This window comes from Rattus norvegicus, chromosome 10 (assembly GCF_021556685.1).
Source record: "Rattus norvegicus strain SHRSP/BbbUtx chromosome 10, alternate assembly SHRSP_T2T, whole genome shotgun sequence".
Lineage (NCBI taxonomy): Eukaryota > Metazoa > Chordata > Mammalia > Rodentia > Muridae > Rattus > Rattus norvegicus.
This window is the reverse complement of record NC_141543.1, coordinates 7,415,753-7,433,045: the sequence shown is the minus strand read 5'-3', so window position 1 is coordinate 7,433,045 and position 17,293 is coordinate 7,415,753. Positions and strand designations below refer to the sequence as shown.

Sequence of the window (17,293 nt, the reverse complement as noted above, 5' to 3'; positions counted from 1 at the left end):
GAGCAGACACTGCTCTTAATCTCTGAGGCACCTCTCCAGCCCCCACACTCCACTTTTTAAAAATGGGGTTTTTTTTTTCCCCTGGGAATATTTTTTTTTTATGCTTTTTTCCCCCATCTTTATTAACTTGGGTATTTCTTATTTACATTTCAATTGTTATTCCCTTTCCCGGTTTCCAGGCCAACATCCCGCTAATCCCTGCCCCTCCCCTTCTTTATGGGTGTTCCCCTCCCCATCCTTCCCCCCCCCATTACTGCCCTCCCCCTAACAATCCCGTTCACTGTGGTTCAGTCTTGGCAGGACCAAGGGCTTCCCCTTCCACTGGTGCTCTTACTAGGCTATTCATTGCTACCTATGAGGTTGGAGCCCAGGGTCAATCCATGTATAGTCTTTAGGTAGTGGCTTAGTCCCTGGAAGCTCTGGTTGGTTGGCCTTGTTGTTCATATGGAGTCTTGAGCCCCTTCAAGCTCTTCCAGTCCTTTCTCTGATTCCTTCAACGGGTTGCCCGTTCTCAGTTCAGTGGTTTGCTGCTGGCATTCACCTATGTATTTGCCATATTCTGGCTGTGTCTCTCAGGAGAGATCTAAAAATAGGTTTTAATAGTTTGAGTGTATCTGGTACTATGTGGAGGTCCTTGATCCACTTGGACTTGAGCTTTGTAGAAGGTGATAAGAATGAATCAATTTGCATTCTTCTACATGCTTACTGACAGTTGAACCAGCACCATTTGTTGAAAATGCTGTCTTTTCCACTGGATGGTTGTAACTCCTTTGTCAAAGATCAAGTGAGCATAGGTGTGTGGGTTTTTCAGGCTATATTGAGTCTGCAGGAGCAGACTGGTTTTTACACACTGCTTTGGAAAAGTTCATCTCACCCCAAGCATAACAATCTCATAACTAACACCACCCCTGAGAGCTGTGTTCAGCACTGCAAGGAGGCAGAAGGGCAGAGCACCAGGTAGCAAGAATATGAGGTGGGAAATGTCTGTGTTTGGGTGTATCTGTCTGTGTTCACCTGTTTGTGTGCACGTATGTATAATACTTGCAAGTGCACATGTATGCCTGTGCATATGGAGGTCAACACTGAGCAGGTCATCAGTTGTGCTCCTTTATTTTTTATTTATTTATTTTTTTTATTAACTTGAGTATTTCTTATATACATTTCAAGTGTTATTCCCTTTCCCGGTTTCCGGGCAAACTCCCCCTCCCCCTCCCCCTCCCCTTCCTTATGGGTGTCCCCCTCCCAACCCTCCCCCCATTGCCACCCTCCCCCCATAGTCTAGTTCACTGGGGGTTCAGTCTTAGCAGGACCCAGGGCTTCCCCTTCCACTGGTGCTCTTACTAGGATATTCATTGCTACCTATGGGGTCAGAGTCCAGGGTCAGTCCATGTATAGTATTTAGGTAGTGGCTTAGTCCCTGGAAGCTCTGGTTGCTTGACATTGTTGTACTTTTGGGGTCTCGAGCCCCTTCAAGCTCTTCCAGTTCTTTCTCTGATTCCTTCAACGGGGGACCTATTCTCAGTTCAGTGGTTTGCTGCTGGCATTCGCCTCTGTATTTGCTGTATTCTGGCTGTGTCTCTCAGGAGCGATCTACATCCGGCTCCTGTCGGTCTGCACTTCTTTGCTTCGTCCATCTTGTCCAATTGGGTGGCTGTATATGTATGGGCCACCTGTGGGGCAGGCTCTGAATGGGTGTTCCTTCAGTCTCTGTTTTAATCTTGCCCTCTCCCTTCCCAGCCAAGGGTATTCTTTTTCCTCATTTAAAGAAGGAGTGAAGCATTCACATTTTGATCATCCGTCTTGAGTTTCATTTGTTCTAGGGATCTAGGGTAATTCAAGCATTTGGGCTAATAGCCACTTATCAATGAGTGCATACCATGTATGTCTTTCTGTGATTGGGTTAGCTCACTCAGGATGATATTTTCCAGTTCCAACCATTTGCCTACGAATTTCATAAACTCGTTGTTTTTGATAGCTGAGTAATATTCCATTGTGTAGATGTACCACATTTTCTGTATCCATTCCTCTGTTGAAGGGCATCTGGGTTCTTTCCAGCTTCTGGCTATTATAAATAAGGCTGCGATGAACATAGTGGAGCACGTGTCTCTTTTATATGTTGAAGCATCTTTTGGGTATATGCCCAAGAGAGGTATAGCTGGATCCTCAGGCAGTTCAATGTCCAATTTTCTGAGGAACCTCCAGACTGATTTCCAGAATGGTTTTACCAGTCTGCAATCCCACCAACAATGGAGGAGTGTTCCTCTTTCTCCACATCCTCTCCAGCATCTGCTGTCACCTGAGTTTTTGATCTTAGCCATTCTCACTGGTGTGAGGTGAAATCTCAGGGTTGTTTTGATTTGCATTTCCCTTATGACTAAAGATGTTGAACATTTCTTTAGGTGTTTCTCAGCCATTCGGCATTCCTCAGCTGTGAATTCTTTGTTTAGCTCTGAACCCCATTTTTTAATAGGGTTATTTGTTTCCCTGCGGTCTAACTTCTTGAGTTCTTTGTATATTTTGGATATAAGGCCTCTATCTGTTGTAGGATTGGTAAAGATCTTTTCCCAATCTGTTGGTTGCCGTTTTGTCCTAACCACAGTGTCCTTTGCCTTACAGAAGCTTTGCAGTTTTATGAGATCCCATTTGTCGATTCTTGATCTTAGAGCATAAGCCATTGGTGTTTTGTTTTTTTTTTTTTTTTTGGTTTTTTTTTTTTTTTTTTTTCCGGAGCTGGGGACCGAACCCAGGGCCTTGCGCTTCCTAGGCAAGCGCTCCTCCACTGAGCTAAATCCCCAATCCCACCATTGGTGTTTTATTCAGGAAATTTTTTCCAGTGCCCATGTGTTCCAGATGCTTCCCTAGTTTTTCTTCTATTAGTTTGAGTGTGTCTGGTTTGATGTGGAGGTCCTTGATCCACTTGGACTTAAACTTTGTACAGGGTGATAAGCATGGATCGATCTGCATTCTTCTACATGTTGCCCTCCAGTTGAACCAGCACCATTTGCTGAAAATGCTATCTTTTTTCCATTGGATGGTTTTGGCTCCTTTGTCAAAAATCAAGTGACCATAGGTGTGTGGGTTCATTTCTGGGTCTTCTATCTGTCTGTCTCTGTACCAATACCATGCAGTTTTTATCACTATTGCTCTGTAATACTGCTTGAGTTCAGGGATAGTGATTCCCCCTGAAGTCCTTTTATTGTTGAGGATAGTTTTAGCTGTCCTGGGTTTTTTGTTATTCCAGATGAATTTGCAAATTGTTCTGTCTAACTCTTTGAAGAATTGGATTGGTATTTTGATGGGGATTGCATTGAATCTGTAGATTGCTTTTGGCAAAATGGCCATTTTTACTAAATTAATCCTGCCAATCCATGAGCATGGGAGATCTTTCCATCTTCTGAGGTCTTCTTCAATTTCTTTCCTCAGTGTCTTGAAGTTCTTATTGTACAGATCTTTTACTTGCTTGGTTAAAGTCACACCGAGGTACTTTATATTATTTGGGTCTATTATGAAGGGTGTCGTTTCCCTAATTTCTTTCTCGGCTTGTTTCTCTTTTGTATAGAGGAAGGCAACTGATTTATTTGAGTTAATTTTATACCCAGCCACTTTGCTGAAGTTGTTTATCAGCTTTAGTAGTTCTCTGGTGGAACTTTTGGGATCACTTAAATATACTATCATGTCATCTGCAAATAGTGATATTTTGACCTCTTCTTTTCCGATCTGTATCCCCTTGATCTCCTTTTGTTGTCTGATTGCTTTGGCTAGAACTTCAAGAACTATATTGAATAAGTAGGGAGAGAGTGGGCAGCCTTGTCTAGTCCCTGATTTTAGTGGGATTGCTTCAAGTTTCTCTCCATTTAGTTTAATGTTAGCAACTGGTTTGCTGTATATGGCTTTTACTATGTTTAGGTATGGGCCTTGAATTCCTATTCTTTCCAGGACTTTTATCATGAAGGGGTGTTGAATTTTGTCAAATGCTTTCTCAGCATCTAATGAAATGATCATGTGGTTTTGTTCTTTCAGTTTGTTTATATAATGGATCACGTTGATGGTTTTCCGTATATTAAACCATCCCTGCATGCCTGGGATGAAGCCTACTTGATCATGGTGGATGATTGTTTTGATGTGCTCTTGAATTCGGTTTGCCAGAATTTTATTGAGTATTTTTGCATCGATATTCATAAGGGAAATTGGTCTGAAGTTCTCTTTCTTTGTTGTGTCTTTGTGTGGTTTAAGTATAAGAGTAATTGTGGCTTCGTAGAAGGAATTCGGTAGTGCTCCATCTGTTTCAATTTTGTGGAATAGTTTGGATAATATTGGTATGAGGTCTTCTATGAAGGTTTGATAGAATTCTGCACTAAACCCGTCTGGACCTGGGCTCTTTTTGGTTGGCAGACCTTTAATGACTGCTTCTATTTCCTTAGGAGTTATGGGGTTGTTTAACTGGTTTATCTGTTCCTGATTTAACTTCGATACCTGGTATCTGTCTAGGAAATTGTCCATTTCCTGAAGAATTTCAAGTTTTGTTGAATATAGGTTTTTATAGTAAGATCTGATGATTTTTTGAATTTCCTCTGAATCTGTAGTTATGTCTCCCTTTTCATTTCTGATTTTGTTAATTTGGACGCACTCTCTGTGTCCTCTCGTTAGTCTGGCTAAGGGTTTATCTATCTTGTTGATTTTCTCAAAGAACCAACTTTTGGTTCTGTTGATTCTTTCTATGGTCCTTTTTGTTTCTACTTGGTTGATTTCAGCTCTGAGTTTGATTATTTCCTGCCTTCTACTCCTCCTGGGTGTATTTGCTTCTTTTTGTTCTAGAGCTTTTAGGTGTGCTGTCAAGCTGCTGACATATGCTCTTTCCTGTTTCTTTCTGCAGGCACTCAGCGCTATGAGTTTTCCTCTTAGCACAGCTTTCATTGTGTCCCATAAGTTTGGGTATGTTGTATCTTCATTTTCATTAAATTCTAAAAAGTTTTTAATTTCTTTCTTTATTTCTTCCTTGACCAGGTTATCATTGAGTAGAGCATTGTTCAATTTCCACGTATATGTGGGCATTCTTCCCTTATTGTTATTGAAGACCAGTTTTAGGCCGTGGTGGTCCGATAGCACGCATGGGATTATTTCTATCTTTCTGTACCTGTTGAGGCCCGTTTTTTGACCAATTATATGGTCAATTTTGGAGAAAGTACCATGAGGAGCTGAGAAGAAGGTATATCCTTTTGCTTTAGGATAGAATGTTCTATAAATATCCGTTAAGTCCATTTGGCTCATGACTTCTCTTAGTCTGTCGACATCACTGTTTAATTTCTGTTTCCATGATCCATTGATGAGAGTGGTGTGTTGAAATCTCCCACTATTATTGTGTGAGGTGCAATGTGTGCTTTGAGCTTCAGTAAGGTTTCTTTTACGTATGTAGGTGCCCTTGTATTTGGGGCATAGATATTTAGGATTGAGAGTTCATCTTGGTGGATTTTTCCTTTGATGAATATGAAGTGTCCTTCCTTATCTTTTTTGATGACTTTTAGTTGGAAATTGATTTTATTTGATATTAGAATGGCTACTCCAGCTTGCTTCTTCTGACCATTTGCTTGGAAAGTTGTTTTCCAGCCTTTCACTCTGAGGTAGTGTCTGTCTTTGTCTCTGAGGTGTGTTTCCTGTAGGCAGCAGAATGCAGGGTCCTCGTTGTGTATCCAGTTTGTTAATCTATGTCTTTTTATTGGGGAGTTGAGGCCATTGATATTGAGAGATATTAAGGAATAGTGATTATTGCTTCCCGTTATATTCATATTTGGATGTGAGGTTATGTTTGTGTGCTTTCATTCTCTTTGTTTTGTTGCCAAGACGATTAGTTTCTTGCTTCTTCTAGGGTATAGCTTGCCTCCTTATGTTGGGCTTTACCATTTATTATCCTTTGTAGTGCTGGATTTGTGGAAAGATATTGTGTAAATTTGGTTTTGTCATGGAATATCTTGGTTTCTCCATCAATGTTAATTGAGAGTTTTGCTGGATACAGTAACCTGGGCTGGCATTTGTGTTCTCTTAGGGTCTGTATGACATCAGTCCAGGATCTTCTGGCCTTCATAGTTTCTGTCGAGAAGTCTGGTGTGATTCTGATAGGTCTCCCTTTATATGTTACTTGACCTTTTTCCCTTACTGCTTTTAATATTCTTTCTTTCTTTTGTGCGTTTGGTGTTTTGACAATTATGTGACGGGAGGTGTTTCTTTTCTGGTCCAATCTATTTGGAGTTCTGTAGGCTTCTTGTATGCCTATGGGTATCTCTTTTTTTAAGTTAGGGAAGTTTTCTTCTATGATTTCGTTGAAGATATTTACTGGTCCTTTGAGCTGGGAGTCTTCACTCTCTTCTATACCTATTATCCTTAGGTTTGATCTTCTCATTGAGTCCTGGATTTCCTGTATGTTTTGGACCAGTAGCTTTTTCTGCTTTACATTATCTTTGACAGTTGAGTCAATGATTTCTATGGAATCTTCTGCTCCTGAGATTCTCTCTTCCATCTCTTGTATTCTGTTGGTGAAGCTTGTATCTACAGCTCCTTGTCTCTTCTTTTGGTTTTCTATATCCAGGGTTGTTTCCATGTGTTCTTTCTTGATTGCTTCTATTTCCATTTTTAATTCCTTCAACTGTTTGATTGTGTTTTCCTGGAATTCTTTCAGGGATTTTTGTGTCTCCTCTCTATGGGCTTCTACTTGTTTATTTATGTTTTCCTGGAATTCTTTCAGGCATTTTTGCGATTCCTCTCTGTAGGCTTCTACTTGTTCTCTAAGGGTGTTCTTCACGTCTTTCTTGAAGTCCTCCAGCATCATGATCAAAAATGATTTTGGAACTAGATCTTGCTTTTCTGGTGTGTTTGGATATTCCATGTTTGTTTTGATGGGAGAATTGGGCTCCGATGGTGCCATGTAGTCTTGGTTTCTGTTGCTTGCGTTCCTGTGCTTGCCTCTCGCCATCAGATTATCTCTAGTGTTACTTTGTTCTGCTATTTCTGACAGTGGCTAGACTGTCCTATAAGCCTGTGTGTCAGGAGTGCTGTAGACCTGTTTTCCTCTCTTTCAGTCAGTTATGGGGACAGAGTGTTCTGCTTTCCGGCGTGTGGTTTTTCCTCTCTACAGGTCTTCAGCTGTTCCTGTGGGCCTGTGTCTTGAGTTCACCAGGCAGCTTTCTTGCAGCAGAAAAGTTGGTCTTACCTGTGGTCCCGGGGCTCAAGTTCGCTCGTGGGGTGCTGCCCACGGGCTCTCTGCAGCGGCAGCAACCAGGAAGACCTGTGCTGCCGTTTCCGGGAGCTTCAGTGCACCAGGGTTCCAGATGGTCTTTGGCTTTTTCCTCTGGCGTCCGAGATGTGTGTGCAGAGAGCAGTCTCTTCTGGTTTCCCAGGCTTGTCTGCCTCTCTGAAGGTTAAGCTCTCCCTCCCACGGGATTTGGGTGCAGAGAACTGTTTATCCGGTCTGTTTCCTTCTGGTTCTGGTGGTGTCTCAGGCACAGGGGTCCTGCCGCTCCTGGGCCCTCCCCCACGGGAGCCCAGAGGCCTTATACAGTTTCCTCTTGGGCCAGGGATGTGGGCAGGGGTGAGCAGTGTTGGTGGTCTCTTCCTCTCTGCAGCCTCAGGAGTGCCCACCTGACCAGGCGGTTGGGTCTCTCTCTCACAGAGTCTGGGGGCAGAGAGCTGCTGCGGGCCGGGATCCCGCTCCTTTATTTTTTGAGGTAAGGATCTCTGGGTCTCACCTGGAACTCACCAACTTAGAGCCATGTAAAAAGTCCCATGTGTCTGGAAATGTCAGCACAGTATAGGGGAGAACAAGGAAGGACTGGCTTGCAGATTGCCAGAGGAATAAGAGAGAGGAACACCTGACATCCTCCTCTTCTATGGGCAGGGTGTGCGCAACATACACACACACACACACACACACACACACACACACGCACGCACGCACACACAGACACACAATGGGCCTTACCCTAAACACTGGTGATCTCTGGCACTTCAGGGTAGACAAGGTCTTGTGAACTTAGCTAAGCACCAATAAATAGTTCTTTCTGACCAAGTAGTTACCACACCGATACCCATGAGCTGGGTAGGGGGCTTACCTTCCTATCAATGAGAAATCAAAGACAAATTCTGTAAACAACATGTACTGGAAATGACTAAGCTGAACACACAAGATGGAGAGCAAACACGATATCCATTCTGTTTATATAAGGTAAAATTGACATCATGAAACTACCTTTCCATCAAAGAATGCAGGCCTTGCTAAGAAATCACGCCTGCCTTCTATTTCTCTGCATTACTCTCCCCATTTCCTGCTGTGGTAACGTCTATCTAAAATTCATAGTGCTCATTTTCTTGCTTGTTTTGTTTTTCTTGTCTGTCTGTCATCTGTCTGTCTGTCTGATGCAGGATTCTGATGAAGTCTTCTCGCTTTGAACTTGGTATGTAGCTACTCTGGCCTTGAACTCCTGATCCTCCTGTCTCCACCTCCCAAGTGCTGGGATTAGATGTTTGTGCCACTATGCCTGGCTTGTAAATGTTTGCTTTTGAACTTGATAAAACAGAAGCCATAGACTTGGGACTTGTGTTCCCACCCACATTATATCACTAAGATGTGTCTAGTTCTTTGTCCACATGTGTTTTCTCATCTTTCATCATGTGATCATCCTGAGGTTGATTGCGTACCTTCCCTGTTCATGGCTCTTGGCTGTGGTAAAGAGGACTTTTGGCCCTCGAATACTCTTACTCCTGCAGCCTGCTGTCACACCTGACCTGCACACTTTGCTTTGAGTAAAACTTCCTTGCTGCTATGCAGAAAGAGACAGATATGGATGCAAAGAGGGTGGAGAACAAGAGAGACCACACATGGGTGCGTGCAGGAATGTGAGATAACTCACTTTTTAATGTTTGTCTCTTGATACTCGTCACTGGTACAATATTCTGGGTAATGTGTGAGCTGATCAACTTTAATCAAAGATGGATTGAATTGTCTCCTGAAGCATGTAACCACTGGAAGCAGCCGTGTGGCTCTACTCCACATGAACCGTATCACTGTGCTCTTCATTCATCCTCCTTTGCCTGAGGTATGTCTTGGCCTCCTGTGCTGCCTCTGTGATGGAGGCCCGTGCTTTATGTGTCCTTTTCTGGTTTCTTGTGTTTCATACTAACTGCTGACATTTCTTTCTCTTCTGTTGGTAAGAGAATTCTCACGAATGTCTTCACCCTCCTTACAGTGTCCTCTGGTGGCAGTTTTGATATTAACATGGCCGCTATCCTCCGCTTCTCTTTTGGCCTTTTTGTATTCTCATAAATCCCTCCTAACTGAAGCTCAGAAAGTTCACTTATAGTTTCTTTTCAAGTTTTCAAAATTTGCCTTTGACATTTAAGTTCCACATCTAGGGCGGATTTTGTTTTTTGACCCCATACTACTAGGAAGTAATCTGATTTCATTTTTCCTATGGATAAACAAATTTCCCAGTCTTCATTTTTTTTTTTTAGGTTGATCTGTCAAAATTCAACATTTTACAAATTCAAGTTTTTAAGTTTTTACTTCTATACTATTGGCCTATTTGTTTATATCTGCCTTATCACTACACTGAATTTTGTTTTGAGACGGGGTTTATGCTGTAGCCTAGACTGGCCTTGAACTTGTGGTTATTCTCCTTTTTAAGACTCCACCCTAACCCTAGCCTGTAACCCCTACCCCTCTAACCTGTTGGGCGAATACTCCTACCTGTACTTGTCTTAATCTGCACTAAATGAAAGTGAAGAATACATTTCCACAGGTGAGGCCCGGCCCCATAGACCTCAAATTCATGGCAGCCCCGCCTGCCCGCCTCATCGTTTCTATAGTGCACTACAGGCGTGCACTGCCAGCATAACCTGGCTCTGTTTGTGTGTTTGTTTTGTCTTTTTTGGTGGGGAGAAGGGGGCTGTTTTCATTTTAATTCCTCCAATCTTTAGTTATAATGCCCCCTGCCCCCTGCAGTCAATCTGTAGATCAATTTCAGAAGGGATCTATATAAATATAATACAGTTGCCAACTAGAGAGATTTCGATTGACAATAAAGCTGTTTGTTTTTCTACTTTTATTGTTTGTTTTCTGTGCAATCCTGGCTGACCTAAAACTCATTATGTAGACCAGGCTACTTCAGGTAATCCTTCTGCCTCTGTCCCTAAAGTCTTAACATTAGAGAAATACACTCAATGCAGCTGCATACCTGTGGAGGTCAGAGGATACCTTGGTTGTTTGAGTCATGCACCACCACATCTATAAGACATTAAGATTTTGTGTGTGTATGTGTTTGTGTGTGTTATGTGTGTCCACTCAGTGCAACTGTGCAACTGCATACCTTGGTTGTTTGAATTAGGGCCTCATTATGGCAGCATTATGCCAGGCTAGCCTGTCAGTGACTTTCTGGGGATATTCTTGTTTCCACCTCCAATCTGGATGTAGAAGCACTGGGATTTCAGACAGTCAGCCTTACATGGGTTCTAGAGATTCAAACTCAGACACTCATGCGTTTTACCTCCTGAACTACCTCTGAGCCCCAAGGTTCTTAACAAAAATTTAAAAATCTAATAGGAAATCATAGTGAGTCCTGTTATTTCATATGCCAGCTGTCTTAGTTTGGGTTTCTGTTGCTGCAATGAAGCACCATAACCAAAAGCAAATTGGGGAAGAAAGTGTTTATTCTGCTTACACTTCCACATCATATTCTACCACCAAAGGCAGTGAGGGCAAGAACTCAAGCAGGGCAGGAACCTGTACACAGGAGTTGATGCAGAGGCCATGGAGGGTGCTGCTTACTGGCTTTCTCCCCATGGCTTGCTCAGCCTGCTTCTTTTTTTTTTTTTTTTTCCCGGAGCTGGGGACCGAACCCAGGGCCTTGCGCTTGCTAGGCAAGCGCTCTACCACTGAGCTAAATCCCCCCCCCGGGGGGCCCTCCCTCATTAATCACTAATTAAGAAAATACTTTTACAGGTCTGCCTACAAACCTGATCTTATGGAGAATTTTTTAAATTTATGTTTCCTTCTCTTGGATGGCTTTAGCTTGTGTCAAGTAGACATAAAACTATCCAGCAAACCAACTAAAAAAGTTAATTAAATGTAAGTAAAAAGGAGAACTCAACATTTTAAGTAATTCATTAAAACTCCCAACACAGGATTTTATGACATTTGTCAACCTCAGTAAGTAAATGCCTGCCTGCAAATACACAGTAGACAGAATGTCATTTTCAAACTAGCTCTGCTGTGGAACTTCTCTGACAATCTGTGGTCACCAGAACATCCATTGCTCTGGGGCTTGTGAAGATTAGATACTGAGATGTTTGCCAAGTGACTAGACAACAGACCAGGCACAAGACATGAGGTTATTATGTGAGAACAACCTTACTTGCCTACAGGGAAACAGGGTAGACTCCCACTGTGTTTGATCTCCCATTGGCTTTGACAAAGTGGTGAGAGCAAAAGAGGGCCTTAAATCATTTCCTTGACTAATCTGGAGAAGTCGAGTGTCACCAGGTTGCCCTGATGCATGCATCTTCTAACAGGCAAGCTGGATGTTAAAGGCCTGGGTTGACAGCCAATTCATTTTGCTGGCTCATCCATCAGAGGCCTGGCTCCCAGCCAGACCTTGGCTTCTTATATAAAGGCCCAGAGTTGCACCGCTGTGGAACTTGACAGAATGCTGGTAAATCATTGCCATGTGAAGCCAGCGGTGAGAAACACTGTTATCTGTTTCCCCTTTCAAGTGACCCCGATTCCAATGTGCTCCCTGTTTGTTAGGGAACTGTGGCTGGGACACAGTGACTGGGAGAGTGGAATTACTACTGAGCACACTAGCTTGCTGTCCCCTGGCTCTCTCATTGCCCCAGCTGCTGCAGGGATGCTGATCTGAGCCTGCTCTTCTCCTTGGGAATGCACATTCTACTCCAGAGAGGGGTTATTGTGAGTGCTCTGGAAAAAACTTCCAACCAATGAGGGAATTTCAGGGAGACCAGAAGAGCCTCAAACCTTGGCTTCTGAGACACACTCATGGTGCTGGTCTGTCACTCCAGTGCTGACTTCCACCACATCTCTCTACAGAGGTCTGCTGTGACACACTCATGGTGCTGGTCTGTCACTCCAGTGCTGACTTCCACCACAGCTCTTCACAGAGAGGTCTGCTGTGACTCAGGGCTTTTGTTGGGAACGCACAGTTTGCTAACAATTCCTGCGGTTTCTTTGGTAAATGTTGTGTAATATGAAACTTCTCTTGTAGGTCTCGTGCTGGAGGCTTTCCACAGAGATCTCTGGTCCCGTTAGGTGCACGGGTTCAGGAGAAGGCTCCCCTTCTCAGGCAGAGAAGGGAACGGTTTTGCTGTCTCGCTGCTGGTATTGCTCCGCCTTCGTTTCTGGCTTGGCTGAGCCAGCAAGAGACTGACTAGCTGACCAGGGGTCCAGGGGAGCTTCTGGCTGCGATTTCGGGAAAGCATATCTCTTCCCCAAATGGCAGTGTTACAGCTCTTATGACAGAAGCTCTCAGATGATGGAATAATTCCTGCACACCTTTAATCTTTCTGGATAGGATTCTTAAATACAGTCTGGGAGAGGGTCAGGATCTGGCAGTGGGTACTTCCTATTGATTTGGCCTAAGATCTTGGGAATACCTCATCTACATGTTCAGGGGCATGGTCCTGCTTCTACTGACTGATCTGTCTTGAGCCTCTGTAACCTGTTGTCAAGTCCTCACTTGTGGAGGAGGGGCTTGGGGCGTTGCCCTACGTGACTGATCTGTCTCAAACTTCTCTACAGTCGGTTGTGAGGGCCTGTAGCTATGTGAGGGGCCTGATTTCCTAGGAGAGTGGGAATGTTCCTGCCGTTCTTTTTAAGGTCCCCAGGGATTCAACCTATATGGACCAGGAATCAGGATACCTTTCACAACCATCCGCCCTATACTCCCTAATTACCTTGAAGTGTTTTACCTCTTTAACTATGAAAAGTATAATAAACCGTTTAGTAAAATTTTGTATGTTTCGAAGAATTTGAGATTTTTCCTCTGTAAGGATATTTGTGTGTGTGTGTGATATTCTTTATTTGTGAATGGTGTTCATAGGATGTGAGTGGAGTACTTGTTAGTGTGTGTCCTCATGTGTTCATGAATACTCATATGTGGAATGGAATGTGGACATCAACAAAGGGCATGTTTCTTCCACACCTACGCTTTTGAGACAGCATCCCTTTGTGATCCTGAAACTCACTGATTTGGCTAAGATGGCTGACCAGTGAGCCTCAGGGGTCTGCATGTGCCCATGCCTGTGCACAGCTCTGGGTGACAGGAGCACACAAACCCCCGTGACTTTTTACACAGGTGCTGAGGATCCTGATGTAGCTTCTTCTGCTTATACAACAGGCACTTTACTCACGGGCCCCTCTCCTCCTTCCTCTTACTTTAATATTTGGATGTCTAAATATTTCAGGTGTGGCATGAAACGAACTGTTGTGCTGAGAAGTTTAGTCAAATCTGGGCCATTTTAAGGTTTAAAAATGTCAACTCTTGCACCGTATGTCATCTGCCTCTTGAACTTTGCCTTCTTTTCCTTGGATTTAAGGTTCCTGGTACATGGGAGTCTGTTTTTACTTCTTCCTGTAGGCCAAATTATCCTGGGACTCACTGTGTAGCATAGGCTGGCCTTAGACTGTCACCCCATGCCCTGACCCTCTGAATGTGGGGTTTTGAGCCTGTGTCACAAAGCCTAGCCCATTGTTCAATTCTGAGGTTCCCTGAGACTCTGTGTCCATCTGCCTTTATGCATCCACTTGTGTATGTATTTTGAACTCAGCCAGGTGCAGACATACAAACTGTGACCATCATGGAACTGGAGCAGCTACTTAGGGATCAAGACTGCCCCTGATGGGATGGCCAGGCTCTACAAATGCTAGGGATAACTATGGCTGGGTGGACTGACTAGTGCTGTGTCAACTTGTCACAAGCTGGAGTTATCACAGAGAAAGGAGCCTCAGTTGAGGAAATGCCTCCATGAGACCCAGCTGTAAGGCATTTGCTCCACTAGTGATCAAGGCGGGGAGGACCCAGCCCATTGTGGGTGGTGCCATCCCTAGGCTGGTGGTCTTGGGTTCTGTAAGAGAGCAAGCTGAGTAAGCCAGTGGAAGCAACCCAGTAACATCAATTCATGGCCTCCTGCCCTGCTTGCATTCCAGTCCTGACTTCCTTTGGTGATGAACAGAAATATGGAAGTGTAAGCTGAATAAACCCTTTCCTCCCCGACTTGCTTCTTGGTCATGATGTTTGTGCAGGAATCGGAACCCTGACTAAGACAGTGGGCAAGGAAAGCACATGCTCAAACTGCACCCATTATGATGGAGGCTTCCACCCAGGATGGGCCTCCTATCTGTCCTTACTGCTACTGTGCTCCATCCACCAACCTCGAGGAAGGAGCAGCATGCATTTGGAACACCAGTAACCAGACCAGAACTGGCTCAGAGCTCAGGGGAAAAGCACTTGCTTTGGGTGCTCCAGGCCCTGGGCTCTGTGCTTAGTGGTGCAAACCTATCAACAAAAAAAATAAAAACAACTGACCTGCCATCTGTGCAATGGGGGGAACAGGGGCAGTCTTTAAAAGTGGAGGTTGAAGACAAATGTCAAAAAATATGGAATTCCTGGAATTGAGGCAGAGGGCAGCAGGAAGGGCCCCAGCATTTGGATGACCTGGTGTTGAGTGTTGGTAGAGTAAACTGTAGGTAATCCCAGACCTCTATAACATTGATTTTTCATTGTGTATGGATAGGGTTGGGGGAGGTCAGAAGGTAATCTCAGGTGTTGGTTCTTGGCTTCGGTGCCTTCCACTTTTGTTTGGGTAGGGTTTGTCATTGGCCTGGAACTTTGCCATGTAGACTAGAATAGCCAGCCTTCAAGCTTCCTGGGATCTACCTGTCTCTGTCTCTTAGGTCTTCACTGCTGGGATTGCTGGTACATGCCACTCTTCCTGGTTTGTGTTTTGGTTTTGGGGCGGGGCGGGGTGGGGTGGGGTTGTTCATGCTTGTAAAGCATTTACTTTACTGAACGAGCTGTCTTTCCCAGCCTGTTGTTCCTCTTTAAAGACAATTCCTGTCTCATGGGCATACGTGGAACAGAGTAGCTATGGAACATGGAACTCGGACACATAGCAGAGCTGTTTTGGTGACATACCAGTATGCATGTAGCCTTGGCACCACTTGGTTTTTAATAGTGAGAGTTTGCATTTGGTACCTACAGGTTGCTTGTTTTCCCTTTCTTTCCTGAAAATGAAATGTTTTCAGGCTATCTTGCTAGCTGTAGATACCTACAGCATCAGTGTTTTCACTTATGTCTCTGCAGTGCTTCCCAGTTTGCAAAGCACTGGGGGAGGCTGAGCAACAGTGACATGAGGGCTGGGGACGTCTCAGGCCATGCTTCCTAAGTGTGCCTTTTTCTCTTCCTCATAGCTGTTAATACCAGTAAGTATGCTGAAAGTTATCGGATCCAGACCTACGCTGAGTATGTGGGAAAGAAGCAGGAAAGCAAGCAGGTCAAGAGGAAGTGGACAGAAGACAGTTGGAAGGAGGTGGACAGAAAGCGGCCCCACGTGCCGGGCCCCTGTTACCACACCAACAGGTGAGCACCTGGCTGGCAGGGGCTTGAGCTATTCCAGCACTGGTCTTCCTGGTGCCTCCTAGATGAGTGTAAGTACCTGACTCTTGTGAGGAAAATACTTTTGCTCTAGCTTTTTACATCATACCATAAGCAGCTGTGATTACCGCTTGATCTTTGTGTTAGTAGCATCTGTTGCTGCTGCTTCTTCTCCTCTTCCTCCTCCTCTTCTTCCTTCTGTTCTTTCTCTTCCCCTCCTCCTCCCCCTCCTCCTCCCCTTCCTCCTCTTCCTCTTCTTGCCATGTAGCCCAGGTTGTCCTTAAATTCACAGACCTCTTTGGTGCTAGAAATGTGTACTAGCTTATGAATGTTCTAGTTCCTTACACTTGCCAGGTTATATAGACCCCAGCTTTTCCCACTAACTCTCCTGCAACACCCTCAAGGCAGACAGAATATATTCTATTCCCATTTTAGGAGTAGGGAAATGGAGGTTCAGTGAGCTGCATAGCAATATAGTGAGAGGTCAGATTAGACTTGCTTCTGTTGACATCTAGTTTCTTCCTTTCCCAGGTGCCAAGTACCGTATGCCTCCTCCTAGATCCAGGTAGATACTCATACTGTTGTGTGCCTGGGTGTGTGCAGCTCAGGCAGTAGAGCATTGATCTAGCCCAAGGCCCCAAGTTCATTCCTAATAACACAAAATAAGCAGGTAGATAAGCAGGCACATAGAAAAAGCATTAATTTAGCCTATTTGCTTTATCTTTGAAAAAGGAATTATATAGTATTATGTTTGCCTTTTCTTCAAAAAATTTTTTTGTTTCTGAGATTTGGTCTTATATGCATATGCATTGACTTTTAAAATTTTTTATTGTTGAGTACTATTTATTTGGGTTGGTGGACATTTTGGATGGTTTCTAGTTTGAGAGACTATTTGCTGTGATGTTGTATATGTGAAACAATACAGTCAGCATGTTTTCCTTTCTCTTAAGTGAGTAGGACTAGGGACTTGGGGATAGATGGCATCTATGTGTTTGTTAAGCTTTAAGCTTCGTAGAAACATTTGCAGCCCACCAGTAATGTGTGAGTTCCATTGCCTCACATACTTGCCCACCTTTAATGCTACAGTTTCCATCTCAGCTATTCTAGACTGTGAGCTAGCATCACATCACGGATCCAATTGTAGCTCTCTCTGACTAATGCAGTAGCCTACATTTCATTTTTGCATTGCTAGGACTCTAGTCAGCTCTGTGCTGAGCTGCTGCAGCTCCAGCCCTTGGCTGCCTTTTTTAATATTCTTGTTGGCCATCAGGTATCCTCTTTTAGAGGTTTATTAAGTGTCATACCCCCACCCCCAGACTGTGTTGACTGTTTCTTTCTGTTGACTTGTAGTTATTCTAAGTGTTCTGGATCAGAAATATGCACTGAATACTTATAGCTTGTGATTGGTTTGCTTATTCGATTTTTAGTGATATCTCTTACTGAGCAGATATTTTAAAGTCTTGTGGTAGTTCGAATGACAGTGCCCCTCATAGGCTTTGCCATTTTAGAGATTGGCCCTCATTTGGTGGTGCTGTCTTGTGGGGCTTAGGAGGGATGGCCTCACTGGAGGCAGTGTGTTACTTGGGAAGGCTTGGAACTTTCGAAGACTTGTACCATGAGACAGTTTGCTTTCTGCTTCATGC

The 17,293-nt window shown here is 43.9% G+C and overlaps 1 protein-coding gene across 23 annotated transcripts in view; it reads left to right on the top strand.

Moving 5' to 3' along the window:
* Parn (poly(A)-specific ribonuclease) overlaps positions 1–17,293 on the top strand; it is a 138,039-nt gene that overhangs the window by 91,215 nt on the left and 29,531 nt on the right. For all 23 annotated transcript variants that reach the window (XR_015630740.1, XR_015630731.1, XR_015630743.1 and 20 more), the window contains one exon: positions 15,467–15,635. Coding sequence is in view for 8 of the 23 variants with exons in the window: in XM_087572726.1 (XP_087428852.1) it covers positions 15,467–15,635 (169 nt within the window). In the remaining 15 variants the exon portion in view is untranslated. The remainder of the gene's footprint in view (positions 1–15,466; positions 15,636–17,293) is intronic.